The sequence below is a fragment of the Heterodontus francisci genome, chromosome 8 (assembly GCF_036365525.1).
Source record: "Heterodontus francisci isolate sHetFra1 chromosome 8, sHetFra1.hap1, whole genome shotgun sequence".
NCBI classification, from domain to species: Eukaryota; Metazoa; Chordata; class Chondrichthyes; order Heterodontiformes; family Heterodontidae; genus Heterodontus; species Heterodontus francisci.
Genome location: NC_090378.1, coordinates 62,714,954 through 62,741,206, shown reverse-complemented (window position 1 = coordinate 62,741,206; position 26,253 = coordinate 62,714,954). Strand labels below are relative to the sequence as shown.

General features: G+C 43.4%; 1 protein-coding gene across 4 annotated transcripts in view; it reads right to left on the bottom strand.

Annotated features, from left to right (window-relative positions):
- Nucleotides 1-26,253, bottom strand: part of LOC137372858 (FYN-binding protein 1) — a 144,432-nt gene that overhangs the window by 14,483 nt on the left and 103,696 nt on the right. For all 4 annotated transcript variants that reach the window (XM_068037221.1, XM_068037222.1, XM_068037225.1 and 1 more), the window contains 5 exons: nt 24,466-24,514; nt 22,969-23,085; nt 18,753-18,781; nt 7,799-7,865; nt 6,512-6,628 (listed from right to left, as the gene is read on the bottom strand). In XM_068037221.1, coding sequence (XP_067893322.1) covers nt 6,512-6,628; nt 7,799-7,865; nt 18,753-18,781; nt 22,969-23,085; nt 24,466-24,514 — 379 coding nt within the window. The remainder of the gene's footprint in view (nt 1-6,511; nt 6,629-7,798; nt 7,866-18,752; nt 18,782-22,968; nt 23,086-24,465; nt 24,515-26,253) is intronic.

Sequence of the window (26,253 nt, the reverse complement as noted above, 5' to 3'; positions counted from 1 at the left end):
CCGACCTGACCCAATCTGGACTCGGCCCAACCCGACCCGAGCCCGAAAGCCAGATCCGACCCAACTCGAATCCAATACATGTCATCAGGTCCCATCGGGTACAGGTCGGGTAGCAGGCCTTTACCCTCTGTTCCTGCACACTCTTTAGAACTGTGCCATTAAGTATATATTGCCTCTCCCTATTCCTTCTGCCAAACGCATCACCTCACACTTGTCAGTATTAAATTCCATCTGCCAACTCTCTGCCCATTCTGCTAGCCTACTTATGCCCTATTGCAGGTGGTTCATATCATCCTCACTGTTTGCCGCGCCTCCAGGTTTGGCATCGTCAGCAATTTTGAGATTCTACTCTGTATTCCAATAACTAAGTCATTTCCATATAGCAAAAAAAAAAGGAGTGCTCCTAGCACTGACCCTTGGGGAACACCATTGTCTACCATCCTCCAGTCTGAAAAGCAACCAGTTACTAAAACTTCTTGTTTTCTGTCCTTAAGCCAAATTTTTATCCAATTGGACTGTCATGAAAACACCACCTGCCACGAATGAGGCATATTAATTTTGTCATATGAAACATTAATTTTAAACTGTTGCTGGACTGAAAAGATGACTTGTTTAAAGAGATCATAGCAGTGGCTGGAAACATTTGTATTCTAAGAGACAGTTGCCTGGAGAAGACAAGGGAACTGCTCCCTGATCCAATTAATCCAAATGGATTTTGATCACCAGACAATGAATGTGTAAAAAGCCAGCATTCCATTCCCCCACCAGCCACCCCCCCCACCCCCCCCACCCCCGCCCACTGAGGGTGTCTGCTAGGATGGAGAATCCACAAAAACGCAGGAGAATTTGTTTTAAAAAAAAGCTGTTCACATGATTAACCTGCTGGCCCAGGTTTGGTTTTGAATTGTGTTCACAGAACAGTTTGAGTCAGACTGCAATTTGAAGACAAATGAGAAGGCAAGTCTCTCCCTGGCGCTCTCTCTCACTCTCTCACGAATTTCCAGACCCACTGAAGCCGCTTAAACCTCAAGAGAGAAGACTCCTACATTTAAACAAGTTTGAAAGTGTGCACTGGGCCCCACCAAAGTGGCAAGATTTAACTGGAATCAAAGACTCCACATCGAACTCAAAAGACAGTAAATGAACTCCAGCTATTGCTTCAAACTTTTCCCCTTTATTCTTTCTCCTCTTCCATCTGTGTGTGTGTTTATCGTGTATGCATGCTAGCATGGTCGCCTCACGTTTTTGTAGTAGTTTTAACCAAATTAGAGTTTTAAGGTTAATAGATTTAAACAAGAAAGGTGTAAGTTTAAGAAAACCTGTCTGGTTGATTTCTTTGCCATTGCAATTGGAGAGCAGTGAACAAGGATTCACCGAGGGGAAGCGAAAGCACGGTGTTTTAAAAATTAAACCCTGTTGCGGTCAAACCAGGAAAAGGCTGAAAGGAAACCCCTAGACCCCTTTCTCACCTGGTAGTAACAGGACACTGACCCTCCTATTCCACGAGCCTCAATTTTGTAGAGCAGCCTTTTATGTGGTACCTTATCAAATGCTTAAAATTCATATAAACAACATCCACCATATTCCTTTCATCAACCTTTACTTCACCAAAAAATTCAATTAGATTAGTTCAATTGCTAAGTCCCCTGGTTATTGGCCTCTCTGCTATAGGAAATAAGTCCTTCCTATCCACGCTATCCAAGTGCCTCACAATTTTATACACCTCATATTAAACTCCCTCGAGTCTCCTCTGTTCCGAAGGGGGGGAAAAAAACAGCGTATCAAGCTTTCCTCATAGCTAAAATTCTCCATTCCTGGCAACATCCATGTAAATCTCCTCTCTCCTACTCTAGTGTGATCACATACTTCCTTTAATGTGGTGACCAAAACTTTATGCTGTATTCTAACTGTGGCCTTAGTGTTTTATACAAAATGGCAAGGACAGTAAGTATATTCGTGAAATTTTCACCTCTCAAGCCCCATTCCCAACTGGCTGCAGAAAGTACAATTTCCCCCAAAATGCTTTTCATATACAAATTTATGAACGTTACCAGGATGATACAATGCTATTCATCTCAAGCCACTTCTTAACAATTATTTTGCCTACTTCATTAAGGTTTGTTTTATATTGAACAAAGGCTATCTTGCACTGATCTGGTTATATACCTCAATTTAATGTGTGAATTCATTTGAGTATAGATCACTTTGGAAGACGGAGGAATACAGAAAAATGGCCAAAATTGCAGGTTTAAGCATGAGTTTATAAATCGTGCAGCTAGCAAAGTGAGAGTCTACAGTATTTTTACACAGAACATTCAGTATGTGTTGTGTGTGTTGGAGGAGATATTGGTGTACGGAACAAAGAAGTAGCTTTTTTAAAAAACTTATTCATAGGATGTGAATTTCCCTGGCGGGACCAGCATTTATTGCCCATCCCTAATTGCCACTGAGAAGATGGTGGTGAGCTGCCTTCTTGATCTGCTGCAGTCCATATGAACATACGAATTAGGAGTCAGCCCCTTGAGCCTGCTTTGCCATTCAATAAGATCATGGCTGATCTGATTGTAACCTCGACTCCACATTCCCACCTACCCCAAATAACCTTTCACCTCCATGCTTATCAAGAATCTATCTACTTCTGCCTTAAAAATATTCAAGTACTCTGCTTCCACTGCCTTTGAGGAAGAGAGTTCCAAAGACTCACGACCCTAAGAGAAAAAAATGTCTTCTCATCTCTGCCTTAAATTGGCAACCCCTTATTTTTAAACAGTGATCCCTAGTTCTAGATTCTCCCACATGGGGAAACATCCTTTCCACATCCACACTGTCAAGACCCCTCAGGATCTTATATGCTTCAATCACGTTGCCTCTTACTCTTCTAAACTCCAACGGATACAAGCCTAGCCTATCTGTCCTTACCTCATAAGACAACCTGCCCATTCCAGGTATTAGTGTAATAAACCTTCTCTGAACTGCTTCCAATGCATTTACATCCTTCCTTAAATAAGGAGACCAGTACTGCACATAGTACTCCAGATGTGGTCTCACCAATGCCCTGTATAAATGAAGCATAACCTCCCTACTTTTGTGTTCAATTCCCCTCACAATAAACAATAACATGCTGTTAACTGTCCTAATTACTTGCTGAACTTGCATATTAACCTTTTGCGATTCATGCGCTAGGACACCCAGATCCCTCTGCATCTCAGAACTCTGCAATCTCTTCACCATTTAGATAATATGCTTCTTTTTTATTCAAAATCGACAATTTCACATCTTCCCACTTTGTACTGTTTGCCAGATCTTTGCCCACTCACTTAACCTAGTGCTATTAGGGAGTTCCAGAATGTGACCCAGCGATGAACAACAGCGATGAACAACAGCAATATACTTTCAAGTCAGGATGGTGTGCGACTTGAAAGGGCATTTGGAGGTGGCGGTGTTCCCATGTACCTGCTGCCCTTGTTCTTCTGGTTGTAGAGGTTGTGGGTTTGGAATGTGCTGTTAAAAAAGCCTTGGTAATATGTTGCATCTTGTAGATGGTACACACTGCAGCCAGAGCGCGTCAGGGTGGAGGGAGCAAATGTTTAACATGGTAGATAGGGTGCCAATCAAGCGGGCTGCTTTGACCTGGATGGTGTCGAGCTTCTTTTGTGTTGTTGGAGCGGCACTCATCCAGACAATGAGGAGTCAGGAGGTGAGTTACTCCCCACAGGAGACACAGTTCTAACTTGCTCTTGTAGCCACATTATTTACGGCTGGTCAAGTTAAATTTCTGGTCAATGCTGACCTCCTGGATGTTGATCGTGGACGGCTTCAGCGATGGTAATGTTGAGTGTCAAGGGGAGGTGGTTAGATTCTCTTGCTGGGGATGATCATTGCCTGGCACTTAAGTGGCAAATAACATTTGCACCATATATCAGCCCAAGCCTGAACATTGTCCAGGTTTTGCCTCATGCAGACAGGGGCTGTTTCATTATCTGAGGAATCACAAATGAAATTAAACATTTCAATCATCAGCAAATATTCCCACTTCTGACCTAATAATGGAGGGAAGGTCATTGATGAAGCAGCTGAAAATGGTTGGGCCCAAGACATTACCCTGAGGAACTCCTGCAGCCATGTCCTAGGGTTGAGATGATTGGCCTCCAAAAACCACAACCATCTTCCTTTGTGCTAGGTATGACTCTAGCCAGTGGAGAGTTTTCCCCCAATTCCCACTGGCTTCAATTTTACTGGGGTTCCCTGATGCCACAATTGGTCAGTTGCTGCCTCGATGTCAAGAGCATTCACTCTCACTTCACCTCTGGAATATCAGCTCGTGTCCATGTTTGAACAAAGGCTATATTGAGATCTGGGGCTGAGTGGACTTGGCAGAACCCAAACTGAGCATCGGTGAACAGGTTATTGGTGACTAAATGTCGCTTAATAGTGTATGACCAGTTGCTGTACTGTTCATATGGGTGTTGTGTTGAGATTTGACAAAAGACCAAGTGCCAATGTTAAGTTACATTATCAGTCCACATACCTAAACCATTGTATAAACAGATGAATAACGGCATTAATGACTTATTATCTGAAACATGGACAAACACACATAACAATCATGCTATTACCAAATATTTAGTAGTAAGCTGATATTTTTGATTATTCAGAAGTAGTTTACGCATGTTGGCTAAGTTTTGTGTGAAACAAGAGTCATGCCCAGTAAAGGCATGTCCTATTCATAACTTTAAACATGGACTCTGTACAGCATAGAATCTTCTGAAGCTGAATTTTCTTTTTACTTGAATCACAATGGACATTAAAATGCTGCAAGAGATGGCTGCTGAGGATCGGGTAACTTTTGCAATTTCGGCCCAGACTCGGAAGCATCTCAAGCCTCCGGAAGGTTCCAAATTGAATGACTGTGGATGGAGTGCCTCCCTTGAATGGACATACCAGGATGCAACCATTTATGGAATTCTCACCTCCTATTGCTTGTGGTCTTACCCAAAACTCAATATCTATGGACTCCTAGACTCACTGTCGCTGAGCTCGAAGCTTAACAAAGAAAGAAAGCAGTAAATCATAAGTAGGTGCGAATGGCCACCATCCATTCCCCATTGAGTAGCAATGACTTCGAACTTCAAATTCTGGATGGACAATAGAAGTATTGATCAGGTGGTCACCTGTCGAAATGGCGGATATTGAATCTTATTATTCCAGCACCAGGGAGAGACTGGGCAGTCTGCAAACAACAGCTGCAGAGACAGTTGAAAAGGCAAAACACCTATGTCTTAAAACTGGAGACTGCATCTTAAGGCCTTCAAGCCTGTTCCTTTTCAAGTCCACCAGTTCAGAAAACCGACCTTCTAGTGACAAGATTACAAGCAACTAACATTGTGACCTGCTGAAAATCCACCCCTTCGAGAGAATCTTGCAACAACTTTGACATTCACTGACTCCGGCTATCGAATCCACCTAACTACACTTCAGGAGTGAAAACGCCTTCTTCGCCAGGCCTGCAATGTGTACCTTTTCCCCAAGACGAGCCAAGTCACGTGACTTACAAACTATTCCTTTGTTTGTAATTTGTAAAAGTGCACTAGCCTTTTTAACGACTTTCTTGAGTTTGTGTGTGTGAGATAGTGGTGAGTGAGTGAATTAGCATCAGACTTTTGGGGTGAATGAGTGAATAAAAATAATCCTCTTTTTCAACCCACAAAAAGCATGCTGCTGGTTATTCAAATTGGCCATACACTCAGGGGTTATGAAACACACACATCTTCCTTGTCAAAAACACATTGATTCCGGATAGTGAGGGAGGAGAACTGGGGTTTCGATTCTCTCTCAATTCTGTTCGTAACACAAGACAGGATCATTTCATCACAGACCTGAAACATTAACTCTGCTTTTCTCTCCACAGATGTTGCCAGACCTGCTGAGTATTTCCAGCACTTTCTGTTTTTATTTCAGATTTCCAGCATCTGCAGTATTTTGCTTTTATCAAACCTTTGACGGATTCGCTCCATTATACTACTGCAAACATTAAACATTTTAAATTGTTCCATTCCTACCTGTAATTACGTGTCTGGGAATCTGACTATCGCCACCACTGCAAGGATTTGGTTGATAAATTAATAAACTAGTTATGAAAGCAATCTAAAGATACCAGTAGACTATACATACCAACTGGACAATAAGTGCATGATACTTATGTAACAGTATCCATTTCAGCAAAGACACAGTCCACACTCTCATATCTCCACCAACAGATTCTAAATCTTGGATGCATTGTCATTAAGACATGTCAGAGAACGATTAAACATTTTGCATTGGCAGCGAAAATTAAGAGGACCACATGCAACATTGTTACTATCAGGAGTAAAATTCAGCAAGTACAAACTGTACTAAAATCCCACATGCAGCAAGACCTGGAATCAGGGCTCTATTCTACAACAACTATTATAGTAATCTATAAACACACCATTTTCTTCAGGTCTCAGAGGTAATACATATTTCACGATACCTTTCACTTTCTTCTAACTTTGTGCTCATTTCGCCAATTCTCTTTACATTTTCTTCACGCTTCTTGAAGATATTGCCCCAGCTGATTTTACTCGTGTCTGATTTAGAAGTTCTGTCTCTATAAAGATGACAGAAAAATACGAAAGTATGAACCAGCAAGAATATAGATTTAGTTTCCTTCAATAATTTCACCAGAAAAGTGGAGTAAAACTTCTGGATGAATTGAACACGGAGGCCTAAACACGAGAAAAATAGTCTCGGATATATAGTCTTTGAAATTAAATTTGATATCCTATCACCGGTCTAAGACACAAAAGAAGTTAATGCCTTGAAAACCATGGAGTTCAAGAAAACATCAAGTTTCCCACTCATGCGGCTGAATCTTCTGTGCCTGCCACTGTTGGCAGGGGGTGATAAAAACACGGCTTGCCCATGTGGGCTGCATGTTGCGGAGTCGCCGCAATCTTCCATGCGGCGGCGGTTCATTTAAATAGCAGGGGCGGGCCAGCCCCCTGATCACACAGAGAGGGCTGGCTGTCCATCCTCTGACAATGGCGTCAGCTGCCTGTGCACAGGCACTGATGCCATTTTTAAAAGGGCTTTCAGCCCTACAGTGAAATTTAAAGATTTAAAGATAAAGTCAATAATAATAGAGACATTTCTTCTGTCCCTCTCCCACCCCCCCCCCAAAACATTTAGATTAAGTATTTGCCCCCCCAAAAACACTTACCTTGTCCACCTGACCTTCCTCCCCACACCCCCCCCAGCCCCCACAAACTGCTTAAACTTTAAACTCCAACCCTTCCCACCAGCCCCTACACCCATGATGTTACCTTGACCCCATCCCCCACCCTTCCTGCACTGATAAGCATACCTTCTCCCCACCAGCGTGCTGCCTCGTTTCCCCGGACGGGGATTTGAAAGCACGGGAGTGCCGTCCAGTGGCACGAAGATTGCAGCAGGGCAGCATCATTTATTCATTCATTCATTTAGATTTATTTACATATTCAAATGAGGGTCCCGTCGCCGAGCAGCGGGAGAGCTGCCACAAGGTCTCATCACCGCTGGTAATTTTGGTCTGGGCCCTCCCGGCATCGGGGTGCGTGGCGGCCCTCCCCCAGAGGCATCTTCAGCAGCCACCCACCCCCATCCCCACCATGGACCTCAACGTCTGGGGGAGAACAAAATCCAGCCCCTGATCTTTCCATGAAGAAATGCCATTTTTATGAGCACAAATGGACAAGTAATCTGTGGATGACAAAGCGACAATGGCAAGTTGATCACTTACTCAAAATCACCGTGTTGCTTTACATCTTCATACATGCTACTTTCGCCACTTTCCAAGTTAGTTATAGCTGAGGAACACCAAAAGGAGTTGATTAGAAAATGACAAAAGGAATTTTTAAAAAGCAAACACATTAACGCACATTGAAACTCAGAAAAAAATGTTGGTGGCCTATTTAGTGCTGAGCCAAGCTTCCGTCGTCATATCATCTCTTCATAAAGACTGCCTAACTTCACCCCCATAATATCGTATCCTTCTGCCCCTAACTCAGCCACTCTGCTGCTGAAACCCTCATTCTTGCCATCTCCAGCTTAGGTCATTAATGTTTTGACTGGTTGCCCATTCTCCACAAACTTCAGTTCAATCAAATCTCTGCTGCCATATCCAATCCTGCACAAAATTTCACTTGTCCATGATCTCTGTCTTCAATGAAGGGATGGCTACAGGTCCCTAACACCTTAAATTTAAAATCCTGTTCCTCATGTTTAAACCTATCCATGATCTCATCCTTCTCATCTCTAATCTCCTCCAATACTATAACTTCCTCCTTCCCTGAATTCTCTATTCCCCTGACTACTAGAACATCACCCCTCTTCCTTCATCCTACCATTTGTGTCTGTATTTCAGTCACCTATGTTCCATGATCTGAAAATTGCTCCACCTTGCCATCTCTCTCTTTTCCTTTATAAATGCCATGGCTACAAGAGCAGGTCAGAGGCTAGGAATCCTGAGGCGAGTAACTCACCTCCTGACTCCCCAAAGCCTGTCCACCATCTACAAGGCACAAGTCAGGAGTGTGATGGAATACTCTCCACTTGCCTGGATGGGTGCAGCTCCAACAACACTCAAGAAGCTTGACACCATCCAGGACAAAGTAGCCCGCTTGATTGGCACCCCATCTACAAACATTCACTCCCTCCACCACCGACGCACAGTGGCAGCAGTGTGTACCTTCTACAGGTTGCACTGCAGCAATGCACCGAGGCTCCTTAGACAGCACCTTCCAAACCCGAGACCTCTACCAACTAGAAGGACAAGGGCAGCAAATGCATGGGAACACCACTACCTGCAAGTTCCCCTCCAAGTCACACACCATCCTGACTTGGAACTATATCGCTGTTCCTTCACTGTCACTGGGTCAAAATCCTGGATCTCCCTTCCTAGCAGCACTGTGGGTGTACCTACCCCACATGGGCTGCAGCGGTTCAAGAAAGCAGCTCACCACCACCTTTTCAAGGGCAATTAGGGATGCGCAATAAATGCTGGGCTGGCCAACGACGCCCACATCTCATGAATGAATAAAATTTTTTTTTAAACTTCCTTAAAAGCCACCAATCTTAATATCTCCTTCTCTGCCTTAACATGCATTTTTACCCTTGCATCTCTGTGAAGTACTCTGGACATTTCTCTACATTAAAGGCAATATTTAAATGCAACCTGTTGTTTATTATGTAACGCACTGAAAGAGCAGAGTTTTAAAACACTTTTACACAAGACATTTGTATACATGAGTTTAAGTAAAAGAATGAGTACCCAACAAGAAATATAAATACAGCATCAATTTAAAAATCAGTCACAGTGAGTGCGCTCCCAATGACATTGAGTAGCTGATCCAAGTGGAGTTAGTCAGTCTCAGTCAGAACAGCAATAAATCTGCTAAACTTTGACTCAGTACCTATGATTTAGGGAGGGGAAGAAAAATGTTGCCCTGAACCAGGGGTCTAGGTCCTGATCTTTATCCAGTTACTCTTTCCAGAATACCTGTATATCAGATGAGAACTAGACAGGGCTCAGCAGTGATATGTTTGCTGTCAAGTAGTCCACCAATAGTCACCATCAAAGCTTTCATATGAATTGCAGCATGTGGAAGAATTTCCCTCATGAAGCTATATTCCAGCAACAAACCATATCCAGCTCTATAGATCTCTGAAACTTCTGCTCATCTATTCCACTATTGTATTTCCCAAACAATTTGGTCATCCCTCAAAGTAAAGCATAAGCAAAAAGGGGATGGGAGAGAAAGGTGAGGAAGAGAGGAGCAAGACACAAAATCCCATCTCATTGCCAAAAGAATGACATTAAAGCAGCTGTATTTTGAGTTTGAAGTGAATCAATTTTTGATGAGGGTCCTAAATACCGAGAACCAGGTACAGTGATAAGTAATGGGAAGACCCATTACGTTAGGTCTCTGTCCCACTCTGTTGCTCCAGGATTTCCAGCAGTTCCCAAAATGGGCAGAAATGTGTTTGTGCTATAAGCGCAAATGCAGTGGAAGGGGGCAATCTTGGCTTTCTCGCCTTATTTTACTCTTGGTGCGCCCATACTTGTCCAAACAAATGGGCTCCACAAAAAACTGGTAGGAGGCATAAGCCAGAATCTTCCATAGACCAGGGAATCTATGGAGATTCTGGGAGGACCCTGAAGAATCATGGAGGCAGAAAAGCAAGAGTAAAAGAATAACACACCCACCCTAACCCGCCCGACCTCATCAGCACTATGTTGGGACCTGGCTAGTGTTCTCCAGGATCAGACAGCAAGTTCCAATGCCAGTCGACATGACCCTATCAGGAAATTTTGGCAGACTTCTTACTGTGCACCTCCAGTATGCTGTGACTATTTGGCAGCCTGTGCGCACCAACTCCCCAATCACCCCCACCAACTCCCCTGCGGCCCAAAAGAGGAAACAGGCTCTGATAAGTGTTCAGAGGGAGGTGGCAGCTCAGCCTCAGTACAGGGAATGTGTAATATTTTCTTTGCTGGTCAGTAGCAGCAGGTGTCCATTGTTGAAAGTATTGTTCCAATCTCCCTGCTTGCACATCAGTTCTCTCCACATTACTCTCCTCCTCTTCCTCATCCAAAGCCTACCAGCAGTAAAAATATGGGGCCAGTCTTTTGAACTACAAACTGGTTTATCTGTCAGGCATCCTCTGTTGGAAGGATCTTGTTGAGTGGAAACTGAATAATTACAGCTACAGGAAGAGTTGGTTTTTCAGGGCGTCCACAGAAGATAGCTCATCTCAGTCACTGTCTCTTCAGTGAAGCACAGGCAGTGAATACAGGTTTCCTTGAACACACCGAGGTCGGAGGGGTACGGTATACAAGTCCAAGTCCTTGGGTTGTAATAGCAGCAAAGTTAAAAGCATCATTGGACTTGTAGATTTTATCCTGATTAATTAGTTCTCTTCGTCCAATTCAAGAACCACCATGGAACTGCCAAATGGATTGGCATTCTCCCAAATTTATTAGATACGAATTTTAGCGCTGAAGCAACTGTCAAGATTGCAGGAAGGTAAACCGAAAGTTTTTGTAAAAAGCCATAAATGTAGATGGGAAAAGCATGCAAAACATTCAATGTGGAACCAGATGAGTGAGGCACCAGCAGGAAAATTGCCCAGCCAGAGAGGCAGAGTGCTTTGTATGTTAGAAAGAGGAGGCACTTCCAGCTAGTTTGGCACAGCAAGAAAGCAGGGCTGCAAAATATAAAAAGCAAATCCAAAGAAAATAAGAAAATTAACAAAGTAAAAGATATACAATGTGTTGAAATTACCATTTTGAGGAGAAATACAATGAGCAAGTGAAGATTCCCGGATGACAGAGATTCTTGTGCAGTCTCGGAGGGCAGAGTTCCAGACCGGTAAGTATAAAAAAACTTTACCTCGGAGATTCTCGGAGCAGACTCGGAGGGCGGAGTTCCAGACCGGTGAGTATAAAAAACTTACCTCGGGGATTCTCGGAGCAGACTCGGAGGGCGGAGTTCCAGACCGGTAAGTTACCTCGGGTGGGGAAAAAACCCCTGAAAAATTGACATCACAGGAAAGCTGTGACCTGATTGGCTGGTAGGGAATCTGTACCGAATTTGAAAATAAAACTGATAAAAATTGATTAAAGCACTAATTAACTAATTAATAAGTAGAGTAACTAAACCAGAGTGAGGAGATTACTGTATTTAGATAGCATTTAGTATTTATTGTAGAAATCTAGCACTAGGGACCATATAGTTAAATGTATCATAATTTAGTAAGGATTTAATAAGTATTTATTTATTTTATATTAATTAACTAATTAGTGCTAAGAATGACAGTTAGAGGGGTGAAGTGCTTCACCTGTGAGATGTGGGAGGTCCATGCCGCTTCCAGCGTTCCGGGCGACTACATCTGCAGGAAGTGTACCCAGTTGCAGCTCCTCACAGACAGCATGGATCGGTTGGAGTAGCAACTGGATGCACTTAGGAGCATGCAGGTGGCGGAAAGCGTCATAGACAGGAGTTTTAGAGAAGTGGTTACACCCAAGGTGCAGGCAGATAGATGGGTGACCGCTAGAAGGGGCAGGCAGTCAGTGCAGGAATGCCCTGTGGCTATCCCCCTCTCTAACAAGTATACCGTTTTGGATACTGTTGGGGGGGATGGCCTATCAGGGGAAAACAACAGCAGCAGCCAGAGCAGTGGCACCACGGCTGGCACTGTTGTTCAGCAGGGAGGGACAAAGCGCAGAAGAGCAATAGTTATAGGGGACTTTATAGTCAGGGGCACAGATAGGCGCTTCTGTGGACGTGAAAGAGACTCCAGGATGGTATGTTGCCTCCCTGGTGCCAGGGTCAAGGATGTCTCTGAACGGACAGGGGGCTTTCTGAAGGGGGAGGGTGAACAGCCAGAGGTTGTGGTACACATCGGTACCAATGACATAGGCAGGAAGAGTGATGAGGTCCTGCAGGGGGAGTTTAGGGAGTTAGGTAGTAAGTTAAAAAACAGGACCTCTAGGGTTGTAATCTCTGGATTACTCCCTGTGCCACGTGCCAGTGAGGCTAGGAATAGGAAGATAGTGCAGCTAAACACGTGGCTGAGCAGCTGGTGTAGAAGGGAGGGTTTCAGATATCTGGACCATTGGGCTCTCTTCAGGGACAGATGGGACCTGTACAAGGACGGGTTGCATCTAAACTGGAAGGGCACTAATATCCTGGCTGCAAGGTTTGCTAGCGTCACTCGGGAGCGTTTAAACTAGTGTGGCAGGGGGGTGGGAACCAGAGCAGTAGGACAGCTAGTGAAATAAATGAGGAGGACACAGTAAATAAGGCCAGTAGGACTAAGAGGAAGAGCAGGCAGGGAGATGTTGCTGAGCACAGCGGGACTGGTGGTCTGAAGTGCATTTGTTTCAATGCGAGAAGTATAACAGGTAAGGCAGATGAACTTAGAGCTTGGATTAGTACTAGGAAATATGATGTTGTTGCTATTACAGAGACTTGGTTGAGGGAAGGGCAGGATTGGCAGCTAAATGTTCCAGGCTTTAGAAGCTTCAGGCAGGATAGAGGAGGATGTAAAAGGGGTGGGGGAGTTGCATTACTGGTTAAGGAGAATATCACAGCTGTACTGCGGGAGGACACCTCAGAGGGGTCACGCAGCGAGGCAATATGGGTGGAGCTCAGGCATAGGAAGGGTGCAGTCACGATGTTGGGGGTTTACTACAGGCCTCCCAACAGCCAGCGGGAGGTAGAGGAGCAGATATGTAGACAGATTTTGGCAAGATGTAAAGGTAACAGGGTTGTGGTGGTGAGTGATTTTAACTTTCCCAATATTGACTGGGACTCACTTAGTGCTAGGGGCTTGGATGGGGCAGAATTTGTGAGGAGCATCCAGGAGGGCTTCTTGAAACAGTATGTAGATAGTCCAACTAGGGATGGGGCCATTCTGGACCTGGTATTGGGGAATGAGCCCGGCCAGGTGGTCGAAGTTTCAGTGGGGGAGCATTTCGGGAGTAGTGACCATAATTCCATAAGGTACTTGTGGATAAGGATAAGAGTAGTCCTCGGGTGAAGGTGCTTAATTGGGGGAAGGCTAATTATAACAATATTAGGCAGGAACTGAAGAATTTAGATTGTGGGCGGCTGTTTGAGGTGTAAATCAACATCTGACATGTGGGAGTCTTTCAAACATCAGCTGATTAGAATCCAGGACCAGCATGTTCCTTTGAGGAAGAAAGACAAGTTTGGCAAGTTTCGGGAAGCTTGGATAACACAGGATATTGTGAGCCTAGTCAAAAGGAAAAAGGCTGGAAGGCTAGGAACAGATGAAGCACTTGAGGAATATAAAGACTGTCGGAAGGAACTTAAGCAAGGTGTTAGGAGGGCTAAAAGGGGTCATGAAAAGTCATTGGCAAACAGGATTAAGGAAAATCCCAAGGCTTTTTATACATATATAAAGAGCAAGAGGGGAACCAGGGAAAGGGTTGGCCCACTCAAGGACAGAGATGGGAATCTATGTGTGGAACCAGAGGAAATGGGCGAGGTGCTAAATGAGTACTTTGCATCAGTATTCACCAAAGAGAAGGACTTGGTGGATGATGAGCCTAGGGAAGGGAGTGCAGATAGTCTCAGTCATCTCATTATCAAAAAGGAGGAGGTGTTGGGTGTCTTGCAAAGCATTAAGGTAGATAAGTCCCCAGGGCCTGATGGGATCTACCCTAGAATACTGAGGGAGGCAAGGGAAGAAATTGCTGGGGCCTTGACAGAAATCTTTGCATCCTCGTTGGCTACAGGTGAGGTCCCAGAGGACTGGAGAATAGCCAATGTTGTGCCTTTGTTTAAGAAGGGTGGCAAGGATAATCCAGGAAATTATAGGCCGGTGAGCCTTTCGTCAGTGGTAGGGAAACTATTAGAGAGGATTATTCGGGACATGATTTACTCCCATTTGGAAACAAATGAACTTATTAGTGAGAGGCAGCATGGTTTTGTGAAGGGGAGGTCGTGTCTTACTAATTTGATTGAGTTTTTTGAGGAAGGGCGGCACAGTGGTGCAGTGGTTATCACTGCAGCCTCACAGCTCCAGCGACCCGGGTTCAATTCTGGGTACTGCCTGTGTGGAGTTTGCAAGTTCTCCCTGTGTCTGCGTGGGTTTCCTCCGGGTGCTCCGGTTTCCTCCCACAAGCCAAAAGACTTGCAGGTTGGTAGGTAAATTGGCCATTATAAATTGCCCCTAGTATAGGTAGGTGGTAGGGAAATATAGGGACAGGTGGGGATGTGGTAGGAATATGGGATTAGTGTCGGATTAGTATAAATGGGTGGTTGATGGTCGGCACAGACTCGGTGGGCCGAAGGGCCTGTTTCAGTGTTGTATCTCTAAAAACAAACTAAACAACTAAAACATGATTGATGAAGGAAGGGCAGTGGATGTTATCTATATGGACTTTAGTAAAGCCTTTGACAAGGTCCCGCATGGCAGACTGGTACAAAAGGTGAAGTCACACGGGATCAGAGGTGAGCTGGCAAGATGGATACAGAACTGGCTTGGTCATAGACGATAGAGGGTATCAGTGGATGGGTGTTTTTCTGAATGGAGGGATGTGACTAGTGGTGTTCCGCAGGGATCAGTGCTGGGACCTTTGCTGTTTGTAGTATATATAAATGATTTGGAGGAAAATATAGCTGGTCTGATTAGTAAGTTTGCGGACGACACAAAGGTTGGTGGAGTTGATGAGGATTGTCAGAGGATACAGCAGGATATAGATCGGTTGGAGACTTGGGCGGAGAAATGGCAGATGGAGTTTAATCCGGACAAATGTGAGGTAATGCATTTTGGAAGGTATAATGCAGGTGGGAGGTATACAGTAAATGGCAGAACCCTTAGGAGTATTGACAGGCAGAGAGATCTGGGCATACAGGTCCACAGGTCACTGAAAGTGGCAACGCAGGTGGATAAGGTAGTCAAGAAGGCATACAGCATGCTTGCCGTCATCGGTTGGGGCATAGAGTATAAAAATTGGCAAGTCATGTTGCAGCTGTACAGAACCTTAGTTAGGCCACACTTAGAATATTGCGTGCAATTCTGGTCGCCACACTACCAGAAGGACGTGGAGGCTTTGGAGAGGGTACAGAGGAGGTTTACCAGGATGTTGCCTGGTTTGGAGGGCATTAGCTATGAGGAGAGGTTGGAAAAACTCGGATTGTTTTCACTGGAACAACAGAGGTGGAGGGGCGACATGATAGAGGTTTACAAAGTTATGAGCGGCATGGACAGAGTGGATAGTCAGAAGCTTTTTCCCAGGGTGGAAGAGTCAGTTACTAGGGGACATAGGTTTAAGGTGCGAGGGGCAAAGTTTAGAGGGGCTGTGCGAGGCAAGTTTTTTTACAGAGGGTGGTGAGTGCCTGGAACTTGCTGTCAGGGGAGGTGGTGGAAGCAGATACAATAGCGACATTTAAGAGACATCTTGACAAATATATGAATAGGAAGGGAATGGAGGGATATGGGCCCCTGATGTGCAGAAGGTGTTAGTTTAGGCAGGCATCGAGATCGGCGCAGGCTTGGAGGGCCGAATGGCCTGTTCCTGTGCTGTACTGTTCTTTGTTCTTGTAGGAGGCTATCAGACAAGATTCAAACTGAACACTGGAGCAGCAGTTTCAGTACGACCAGGCTGAAGAAAGCAAGCATCAGACCTACAGGTAAAAAAAAAACTGTATGGACCTGGAAGCATCAAGTTGAAGGTAATAAGAGAGCTGAAAAGGATTGAGTTACCAGGGAAAAGAAATTACTGAGATATTGTATCAAGAGTCAGAATTTCTCACTATTAAGCAGAAAAGCTTTCATAGATTTACAGTTACTTTGCAGAGTTGAAAAGCTGAAAGGCATAGAGGAATGATGTCCAGAATCCTGCAGGAATTAGAAAGGATCATCTGTCACAAGTCCGACATGTTGATCCATGGTGCAAGGCAGTAGGAACATGTTGCGAGAGTGTGAGCAGTGTGGCAGAGACTGCAGGAAGGTATTCTAATGCTGAATGAGAAGTGTGTCTTTTCACACAAACAGTAAAATTTCTAGGTCGTATTATTGATGGATCAGGCATCAGAGCAGATCCTCAAAAGACAAAAGTCATTAAAGACTTTCCTGAGCCTAAGAACATCACAGAATTGCAAAGGTTAATGGGCATGGTCAGTCAGGTGGGAAAGCTTCTGCTGAATCTGGCTATGTTAAACGAATCAGTGCGACTGTTACTAAAGAATGACGAGGTCTGGTGTTGGAACGAGGTCTGACAAGAAGCTTTTGAAAAAAAAAATCAAGCAGAAACTTATTTCTTCAGAAGTATTAGCACATTATGACCAAAGTTACCAACGATTATAGTAGTGATTGCATCAGCAACAGGGCTAGGTGCAATCTTGTTTCAGGTACTAAGCGATATGAGTCACAGACATTATATTTTGCATCTTGTTCTTTGAGAGAAACAGAGGAAAGATATGCAGTCATCGAGAAGGAAGCACTGGCAGCAACTTGGGCATGCAAGAAATTTTCTGACTATGTGCTAGGTCTTCAATTTAAAATTGCAACTGATGATAACCCGTTAGTTACTCTGCTAAATACAAAAGAACTAGCAAAGTTACCTCCGAGTGCGCAGAGATTAATGAGATTTGACGCTGAAACCAAACCTGAGAAACAGCAGATACGTCATCATGCATATCAGCAAGACCTAAAGGTGGTGACTTTTTTTTTGAGTAAGTAGAAGTGTTTGCTGTAACAACTACAGAGTATTTAGCTTCTACAAATCAGAAGTTGAGTGAAATCAGGAAAGCTCACAAAGATGAAATATGTATAGCAATTTGAGAATATGGTCTACAAGGATGGCCAGCATATATGCCACACAATCCAGTGTTAAGGCAATATTATGAGCAAGGAGGTCATTTGAGTATCGTTGATGATCTGTTGATATTTGACGACAAATTAGTTATCCCCAGGATACTAAGATTAGAAATCTTGGAAAAATTACACCAAGGAGATTTAGGAATAACAAAATGCAGAGCCAGGGCTAGTCAGTCAGTTTGGTGGCCTGGTATATCGAAAGAGATAGAAGAGATGATATCAAGGTGTATGACGTGTGCTATCAATTGTCATGAGACGAAAGAGCCACTGATGTCATCGTCTTTTCCGTCTAGACCATGGAAACGCCTAGGTACGGATCTTTTCGAGTATAAAGAATAAAATATTCTGAATTGTTGTTGATTACTATTCAAGGTGGGTTGAAGTGAAGCAGCTACATGGTCAGAGCTCAGAAGCTGTAATATCCTTGAGAGAAATCTTTGCTATGCATGGGATTCCAGACATGGTGATATCTGACAATGGGCCACAATTTGTGAATGAACGTTTCAAAAAGAGTTCACAGAAGCATATGGCTTTACTCACATCACTAGTTCACCGAGACATCCTCAGGCAAATGGTCATGCTGAGAGAGGTGTAAGGACTGTGAAATCCTGTGATATTCTGTTATAAGACTAGCTAGCATCAGAATCTTACATATTTGTTCATCAACTTGCATTTATATAGCATTGTTAATGTAGTAAAATGTTTCACTTAAACACCAGCATCCTTGCTTTATAAAACAGGCCAAAGTAGGTCAGGCCTGTTGATTAGCCAGATGTCCATTTTATATGGGGTGAAAAGCATGCTGGGAGCACAACCACACCCGTAGTTGTCAATTCAATGTGAGGTGCCATTTCAATAATTTGACTCTTTAAATGTGGATTTGATTTGCCTTGAGATCTTCTTTACTTCTTTCTAACATCAGAATTGGATGGGAGTTCAGGACCGAAATTTATGATTTTCACCTGCCACCAGTAAAGCTCCATGCCATTGTCGAAACCTCATATTCAGGGCTATATAGTCACACTAAAAGTTACTATAATAAAATTGGGAGTAAGTTTCTATTTTAATGCAGATGTAAGAAACAATGCACAAATCATTTTCACTCTCCAAATATCAGCATGCTAAATAATTTAGAATATTTTTGGAAATATGTCTACTTATTGCACATCAATACCATTATAATGTGTTTTCACTTAAAAATAAGTGATCAGTTACGTATTTTGGATCAAGTGAGAAGAGGAACTTTCAATTACATAGCAGTCTTGATGACAACTGCACTTCAAATAAATTCAATAATGTTTGAAACAAATTCCAAACTACTTCAGTAGTATAGTACTTACAGAAAGTAGATTGTGATCTTGAATTTGCACTGTAGAAATATGAAATAGATAAATCATATTCAGAAATAAACATTTAATTTCAAACTAAACACCAGTAGCAGCACTCGCACCAGAAGAAAAGGTTGTGGGTTCAGGCCCCACTTCAGGACTTGAGCACATAATCTAGGCTGACATCTTATTGCAGTACTGAGGGAGTGCCACATTATCTGTCTTTCCAATGAGATGTTAACTAGAGGGTCTGTCTGCTTGTTCAGGTAAAAGATTGCATGATGCTAGTTGAAGAAGAGCAGAGAGTTCTCCTATTCCTGGCCAACATACATCCCTTAAACACGATCACCAAAACAGATGATCCCATCATACATTTTATTTGCTGTTTGTGGGACCTTACTGGGCACAAATTGGCGACCACACGTTTGTCTACAAAACAATAGTAATGTCAATGCAAAAGTAATTAGTTTTCTAAATGTACTTTGGGCATCCCAAGGAAGTAAAAAAGTCCTCTATAAATGCACATTTGTCAATTTAACATCTACAAAGAGTCAAAGTCATTACGGCACAGAAGGAGACCTTTCAACCCATCGAGTCCATGTTGGCTCTCTATACAGCAATCCAGTCAGTCCCATTCCCCCGCTCTATCCCCGTAGCCCTGTGAGTTTATTTGACTCAATTGCCTATCAAATTTGCTTTTGAAATCATTGATTGTCTCCATGTCCAGTATCCTTGTAGGCAGCGAGTTCAAATTCATTAACACTTACTGCATAAAAAAGTTCTTCCTCGCATTCCCCCTGCATCTCTTATTTTTCAGACACCTGAGCCCAATTTTAACCTTTCACACATGCAACTGAGGGTTAAAATAGGGAAAAAGGATTCCTGTCCCCACTCACACCACTGTTTAAGTTCTGGATTTTGGGAGATGCGGAGGCAAAGAAGGGTTTTATAAATATGCAAAAAATCAGTGATCTATGACCCAATTAAGATGTTGACAGATTTTAACTGTAGGTCACATGCATCATGCGAAGTGTCAGAACTGCCAGAAATAAATGGTGGCAAGTAGGAGCAGGGCTAGAAGCGACCCAGGAAGGCAAGTTTAAATGGTTATAGCTTCCTTGTGGGCATGAAGGAGGATCAGAACTCCTCCAGGCTTTATCAAGAAACGAGGGGGCCCTCTTGTCCCTCCCCCAACTATGATTTCCCCCTGACCACCCCTTAACCAGGGATCATTCCCTTGGGACCCCAGCAATGGCTTCCTGCCACCCTAAATGCCGCTTACGCCTGCTGGCTATCTATTGATTCCCACTGGATTTGTTTGGAAGTCGGACCTCTAACATCGAAATGAGGTCCAAGTGTTAAATTCTCTCTGTCTCACATAGCACAATGATGCTTGCCATGGATCCCAATCCCCGCATGTCACACTCACATCTCAAATCAAAATCAACAATTGATCTTTGCTAATCTCCTGCCCCCTCCCTCCACCTCCACCCCGCCAACCAAAAAAGGTGAAGAGTCTTTAGTGGAAAGATATAAAATGCCATTTTGAAAAAAAGTTGATATCATCAAGATGAAAGAACATTTTTCTCGATTTGTGACATTCAGATTTAGCACCAAGCATTCTTAGAGTCTGGTATACAATGGGTTAAATGCAAGTTAAGACTTCTTCTGTATTGCCTCAACAACAATTTGAAAAATGAGACATACTGCATCAGTGTGCAATGTCCCATTTCCCACCACAGTGAACTTATGCTGCCTCTCTGGATAGTGACACAACACATCATGGGCAAGTGTACACTGTGACCCATATCCACTAGAATTTAGATTGATTAAATTCTCTTCCTGTAGGATCATTACAACCTGCAGAGAGGAGATACATTCATCCCATTAGGTTGAGCTGAATTCAGACCCAAATCTGAGGTGCAAAAAAAAAGTTTGCGCCAAGATACTGCACCACTCAATTCATTAACAAAAAACTGAACATATCTCCAAGACATCCTATTCAACTTTATTCTACCAATTATTTTGGCTTTGACACATTCTAAAAGAAACATTTTCAATTAGTAACTAGAAATGATTATTAACAATGTTTCTACTTTAATCATCTTTCCATCTGATATTATTAGAAATATTAGGAATGCTTTCTGCTAATGGTCTCAGGAGTAAATTTGAGAGGCACGTGTTAAGTTGGTTTTAAGATGTCAATCATTTAAGTAGAATTTCAATTATCCAGTGATTCGACATGGTAAACACCTCTGAGGGAAAAAAATATTGAGCTTATTCAGAGAGCCATTTGATACAGAATGTGTTAAGTAGAGCACCAGACTAATGTCAAATCTGTCAACTATATAAGATATACTAGAAAAAGACAACTGGGAAATTACACTGCAAGAGGAAAGTGCTGCTATAAATTGGCTTGTTTTCTCTTCTTGTCTAGATTGAGAGAGATTAGACAGAGAAACAGAGAAAGCACTCAACCATCTGAATTCACTCCTTCCACCATCAGCGCACCACGGCTGCAATGTATACCATCTACAACAGGGGTCAGCAACATGTCGATCGCAAGCTACTGGTAGCTTGCTGACAGTGTTTGAGTAGCCCACCGGCTGTGACTGGAGCACGCGCAGTGCGGTTGCTAGAGCTGGAGGGAGACAGTCGTGTTGGATCCACAGCGGGTGAGAAACCACCGTGTGCAGGGGAGGAATGGAGCTGGTGGGTAAGGGTGGGGGGGCTGCAGGGAAAGCCTTCATAAACACCAGGTATAGGCCTCAAACATCCCACGTTTGCACCGAGTGGGGCGCCAGCTGCGAGGCTTCTCCCAGTGACAGGCCCGAGTTAATGATTGCCAGCTCTCTAATCCCTAGTTCCTGCAAAGAAGGTAATTAACTGTAGCATCTAACCCCAAAACTTTAAAGGAAACTTAGGCTTCATTACAAAGGAGCTTAGGGGAAGGAGAAGGGAGGGACCATTTGGGACACAGAATAGGGCAGGAAATTCCCTCTCCACACTCCCTGGTTACACACTGTGCCACACCTGGGCCAGACTGGCTCAAGGTGAAGGAAGCTGCAAGCTGTTAGGTTGAACTAGTTGAGAAGTGTAGGGGCTTGAGTGACAGGCCTGGGGGATATCAGGGCAGGCACAGCTACTGTTCCCCGTTTTCCTCATAGGGTGTTTTAATGGAGTTATGATGGTGAGTGTTTCTAAATCTGTCTCCCTATCCTGGTAATGTAGGTGGATTGTAGGTTGCTGTGAGTGTTGGACTATATTGTCTCTCCTCATTCATCCTCCTTCTCCCAATTCGAGTTCCAGGCTGCAGGCTCCAGCAGCTTGATGCGGCTGAAACATTAACTCTGTTTCACTCCACGGCAGCTACCTGACCTGCTGAGTATTTCCCGCATTTTCTCCTTTTATTTCAGATTTCCAACATCCGCAGTATTTTGCTTTTGTTTTATTGCAGGCGTTGCTCATGGAACTGAGTCAAGAAACACAGCCAGTTTGTATCAGGGTGTGTGTTGGATGCAGAATTTGGTCCCTGGCCTCCTGTGTAGGTCTTTTTTGTTGCATCGGTTTGAGCTGGAGTGCAGATGGGGGAAAAGCTGCTGGGTTTAACCCCGAGTATTTCTGAGCCTCGTTGGGCCCAACAATTTCCAATGCGAAACTGTCAAGGGAGATAGATTCCAGGGGAGATGACGTTGCTGAACAGACACTAATCACTCAATGAAGCTGCTGCTGGGCTTCTGGACACTGACAAATACAGTGATCTCTTGACTAGGCTTGCATGCACTGTCAAGTATCACTTTGAAATAAAGTTAAGATCAGTTTTCCTTCATATTAAATATATTATAATGTGATTAGAATAGCTACATATTTAGTTTTCATTTATCTATCCATATTTTTTTCAATATAAGTTTAAGTGATTCCTTCAATGTCGCTAGGTCAAAATCTTGAAACTTCCTACCCAACGCTGTGGGGATACCTTCACCACATGTACTGAAGCTGTTCAAGATGGTGACTCACCTTCTCAAGGGAAACTAAGGATGCACAATAATTGCTGGCCTTGCCAGCACTGTTCACATCCTGAGAGTGAATTATAAAATGAAAGTGAACATGCAAAATGAGAATGCATAGTGGAAAAAAAAATTCAGCCAGATAGAACACACATAGATTGAGAAAATGAGACAGCTTGTATTATAAATAATTATAATAATTATAAATTTATTATAAATACCTCAGGTGATTTTGCGACTTGTCTTTTCTCCCTTTTACCTTCTTCTCCTTTTCTCCATCACCCATCTCCTTCTTGAACAGTTTTCCCAATTCTTTCTTTCGTTCTTTTTGAATAGGCCTAGATAGATGCAAAGAAACTTTGAAATACAGCCTATAATTTACACTCTCTAAAGAAACTGCCTTTTTGCTGTAAACATGAGTGAGGAGTGTTGGGAGATAGCTCAGATTGTAAAAGCTGTGCCCAATTTTATCCTCATCCAAGGTCCATGCACCTACACATTCCAGTATGGATCATTGATCAGCAATCACATGCAGAAACAATGGCCAGAATTTTATGTCGAGGCGGCGGCCCCACCCACCTGCTTGAAAGTCAGGGCAAGTTCGCCTCCACTGGGCCTGAGATTTTGTGTGACACAGACCCTTAATTGACCTCGGGCAGGGCTCCCACCCTCTGAGGCAGGATGCCCCTCCTCCTGGAGCTGCCAGCCAATCAGGGGGCCGGGAGCTCCTCCATCCCAGCAGCGCTACTGGGAGCAGTGGCCACTACTGGGACTGCACCCAGCTTCAAGAAGTTCATGGATGCCATCACTAAAAATGGTAAGTGGGGATTTGGGCCTCACCTGGGACAATTGATTGGGTCCCGGCGAGGCAGGATAGTGGTCAATCAGGAGGGTGGTGGGAGATGCACTAGTGGGGGAGGCAAGAGCTGCTTGGTGGGGCCCCTCCATGGGACACAGGGTGTCCGATCAGGGGCACCCCATCCTCCCTTCCCCGCCTCTCCTCCCCGGGCCAGCAAGGAGGCTACCTGGTATTATTGGGCTGCCTCCACAGCTGACAAAGTGCACATCCACTGCTGGTAATATAGCTGGGGGTGTCCTCTGGGTTGACATTATAATTGATCTTACAGCATATCACAAACAACCATGGACTTCAAGTCCCATAAGACATGAAATGTCTACTGCCTAGTATTGATCCTTTCCATTGCTTAACAACCAGGAGACATTGAAACAGTGCGGCAAAGACTGATAAGCCCCTAAAACCTTCTGGTTCCTCCTCACATTCTGAGACATGGTACTCATTTTACATGTCGGAAGAGTGAAAGGTTAAGTGAACCTTGCAAATCTGTTCAATTATTTGAACTATTCAATCCAGTGCCCTATTCTAAAACGGACAAAAACAATTTAGCTAGGGTTCTCTTTCCTGATCGTCATCCATGGCACCTACTATAAATGAAAAAGCTACTGGGAGAGAGCAGAATAAGGATCAGTTGTGATGCCCTCTATGTTAAATTGGCTTACAAATACATGGTTATTATTTAAATCCTTAAAGTTAATGCTCAAGATGCTTTTCCATTGAGGAAGCAGTCCTCCTCCACAAGGCTAAGATAATGACATTTCAACAATGTGGACATCTTCCATCACCCAGAATCTCTCTATTGAGGTCTATATGTTATCCAAATAAATGGAGAAATAAAGTAAAGTAAATGTAAAACGCTTACTCAGTGTTACTTGCTTCCGCATCGTCATATACCTGCTCGTGTAATGATTCTGAAACAGAAATGATATATACAATAAGCCTTACAGGAAATAGGATTGAGCAACAGAATATGGGCAAACACAAACAGTAAACCATATTAAGGCGCATGTAGGGGAGAGTCTAAAGACAGATCAACCACTGTGGGCCGAGAAGAAATTATCACCAAAAGGAATAATTAACGTAATATTAGCATCAAATCTGACATTACATTTAAGACATTTACAATCATAGTGCATCATCCAAAAACACAGCTTCAGTTTACGCATATATGCTGACAACCATCTCTATCTCACCACTTCCTTTCTTGACCTCGCCACTGTCTCTAAATTATAAAGACTGCTTGTCCAGAACTGGAGGAGCAGACATTTCCTCCTACCAAATATTGGGAAGACCAAAGCCATTGTCTTCCGTCCCTGCCACCAGCTCCGTACCCTAGCCATGACTCTATTCCTCTTCCTGGCAACAGAGAGGTGGAACCAGACTATTCGAAATCTTGGTGTCATTTTTGACCCCAAGATGAGCTTCTCACCACCTATCTGCGCCATCACTCAAACTGCATATTTCCACCTCCATAACATCGCCTGACTCCACCCCTGCCTCAATTCACCTGCTGCAGAAACCCACATTCATGCCTTTTTCACCTCCAGACTTGACTATTCTAATGCACTCCTGGCCAGCCTTCCACAATCTACCCTCCATAAACTTGAGGTCATTCAAACCTCCACTGCCCATGTCCTAACTTGCACCAAGTCTCATTTACCAATCACCCATTTGCTCACTGACCTACATGTTAAGCAACACCTTAATCTTAAAATTCTCATTCTTGTTTTCAAATCCCTCCATGACCTCACCTCTCCCTATCTCTTAATCTCCTCCAGTTCTGCAACCCTTCAAGATATCTGCCCTTCTCCAATTCTGGCTTCTTGAGCATCTTGGATTTTAATCACTCCTCCACTACCAAGGCATTCCCTGAGCCTCTCCACCTCTCTTTCCTCCTTTAAGATGCTTCTTAAAACCTCCATCTCCCCCAATCTCTCCTTCTGTGGTTTGGTGTAAAATTTTGCTGGACAATGCTCCTGTGAAGTGCCATGGGATGTTTTACTGCATTAAAGGACTACAGAAATACAAGTTGCTGTTGTTGTATATTAAATACAAGTCTGGCAGAATTTTACAACGTTTCAAAATTCAATTCAAGAGCAGAGTTATTTCATCTAATTATGCAGTTCAAAATACTCCAAGCAAGTACATGCTACAGGTATTTTTGGACAAGATATTTCCAAATTGAGCACAAAATAATGTGTTTATATAGCATTTGGCTTTTATCTAAAACAAAACTAAACGGCCAGACATGTGGATGAATTAGAGTTTTACATTGATTGATCCTGGAAATACCACAACAACTTGCATTTATATAGCACCTTCAATGCAGACAGTGATCCCAAAGCATTCACAGAGGCATAAGGAAAAAAGTAGAATGCTAAGTCAAAGGAAATATTAGCAGAGGTAACCAAAGGTTAATGGGTTTAAAGGAATGACAGGGAAGTGAAGAGGGTTAAGGTAGGATTTCCAGAGGATGGAGTCTAGGGAGTTTAAGACATTGCCCATCAGGTAAGACAAGGGGTAGTGTGCAAGACATTGGAAATAGAGGAACAGAAAATTTGGGGCAGGGGTTTAAATGCTGGGAGGAGGTTACAGAGATAGGAAAAGGCAAGGCCATAAAGTTATTTAAACACAAGGGAAAAAAAGTTTT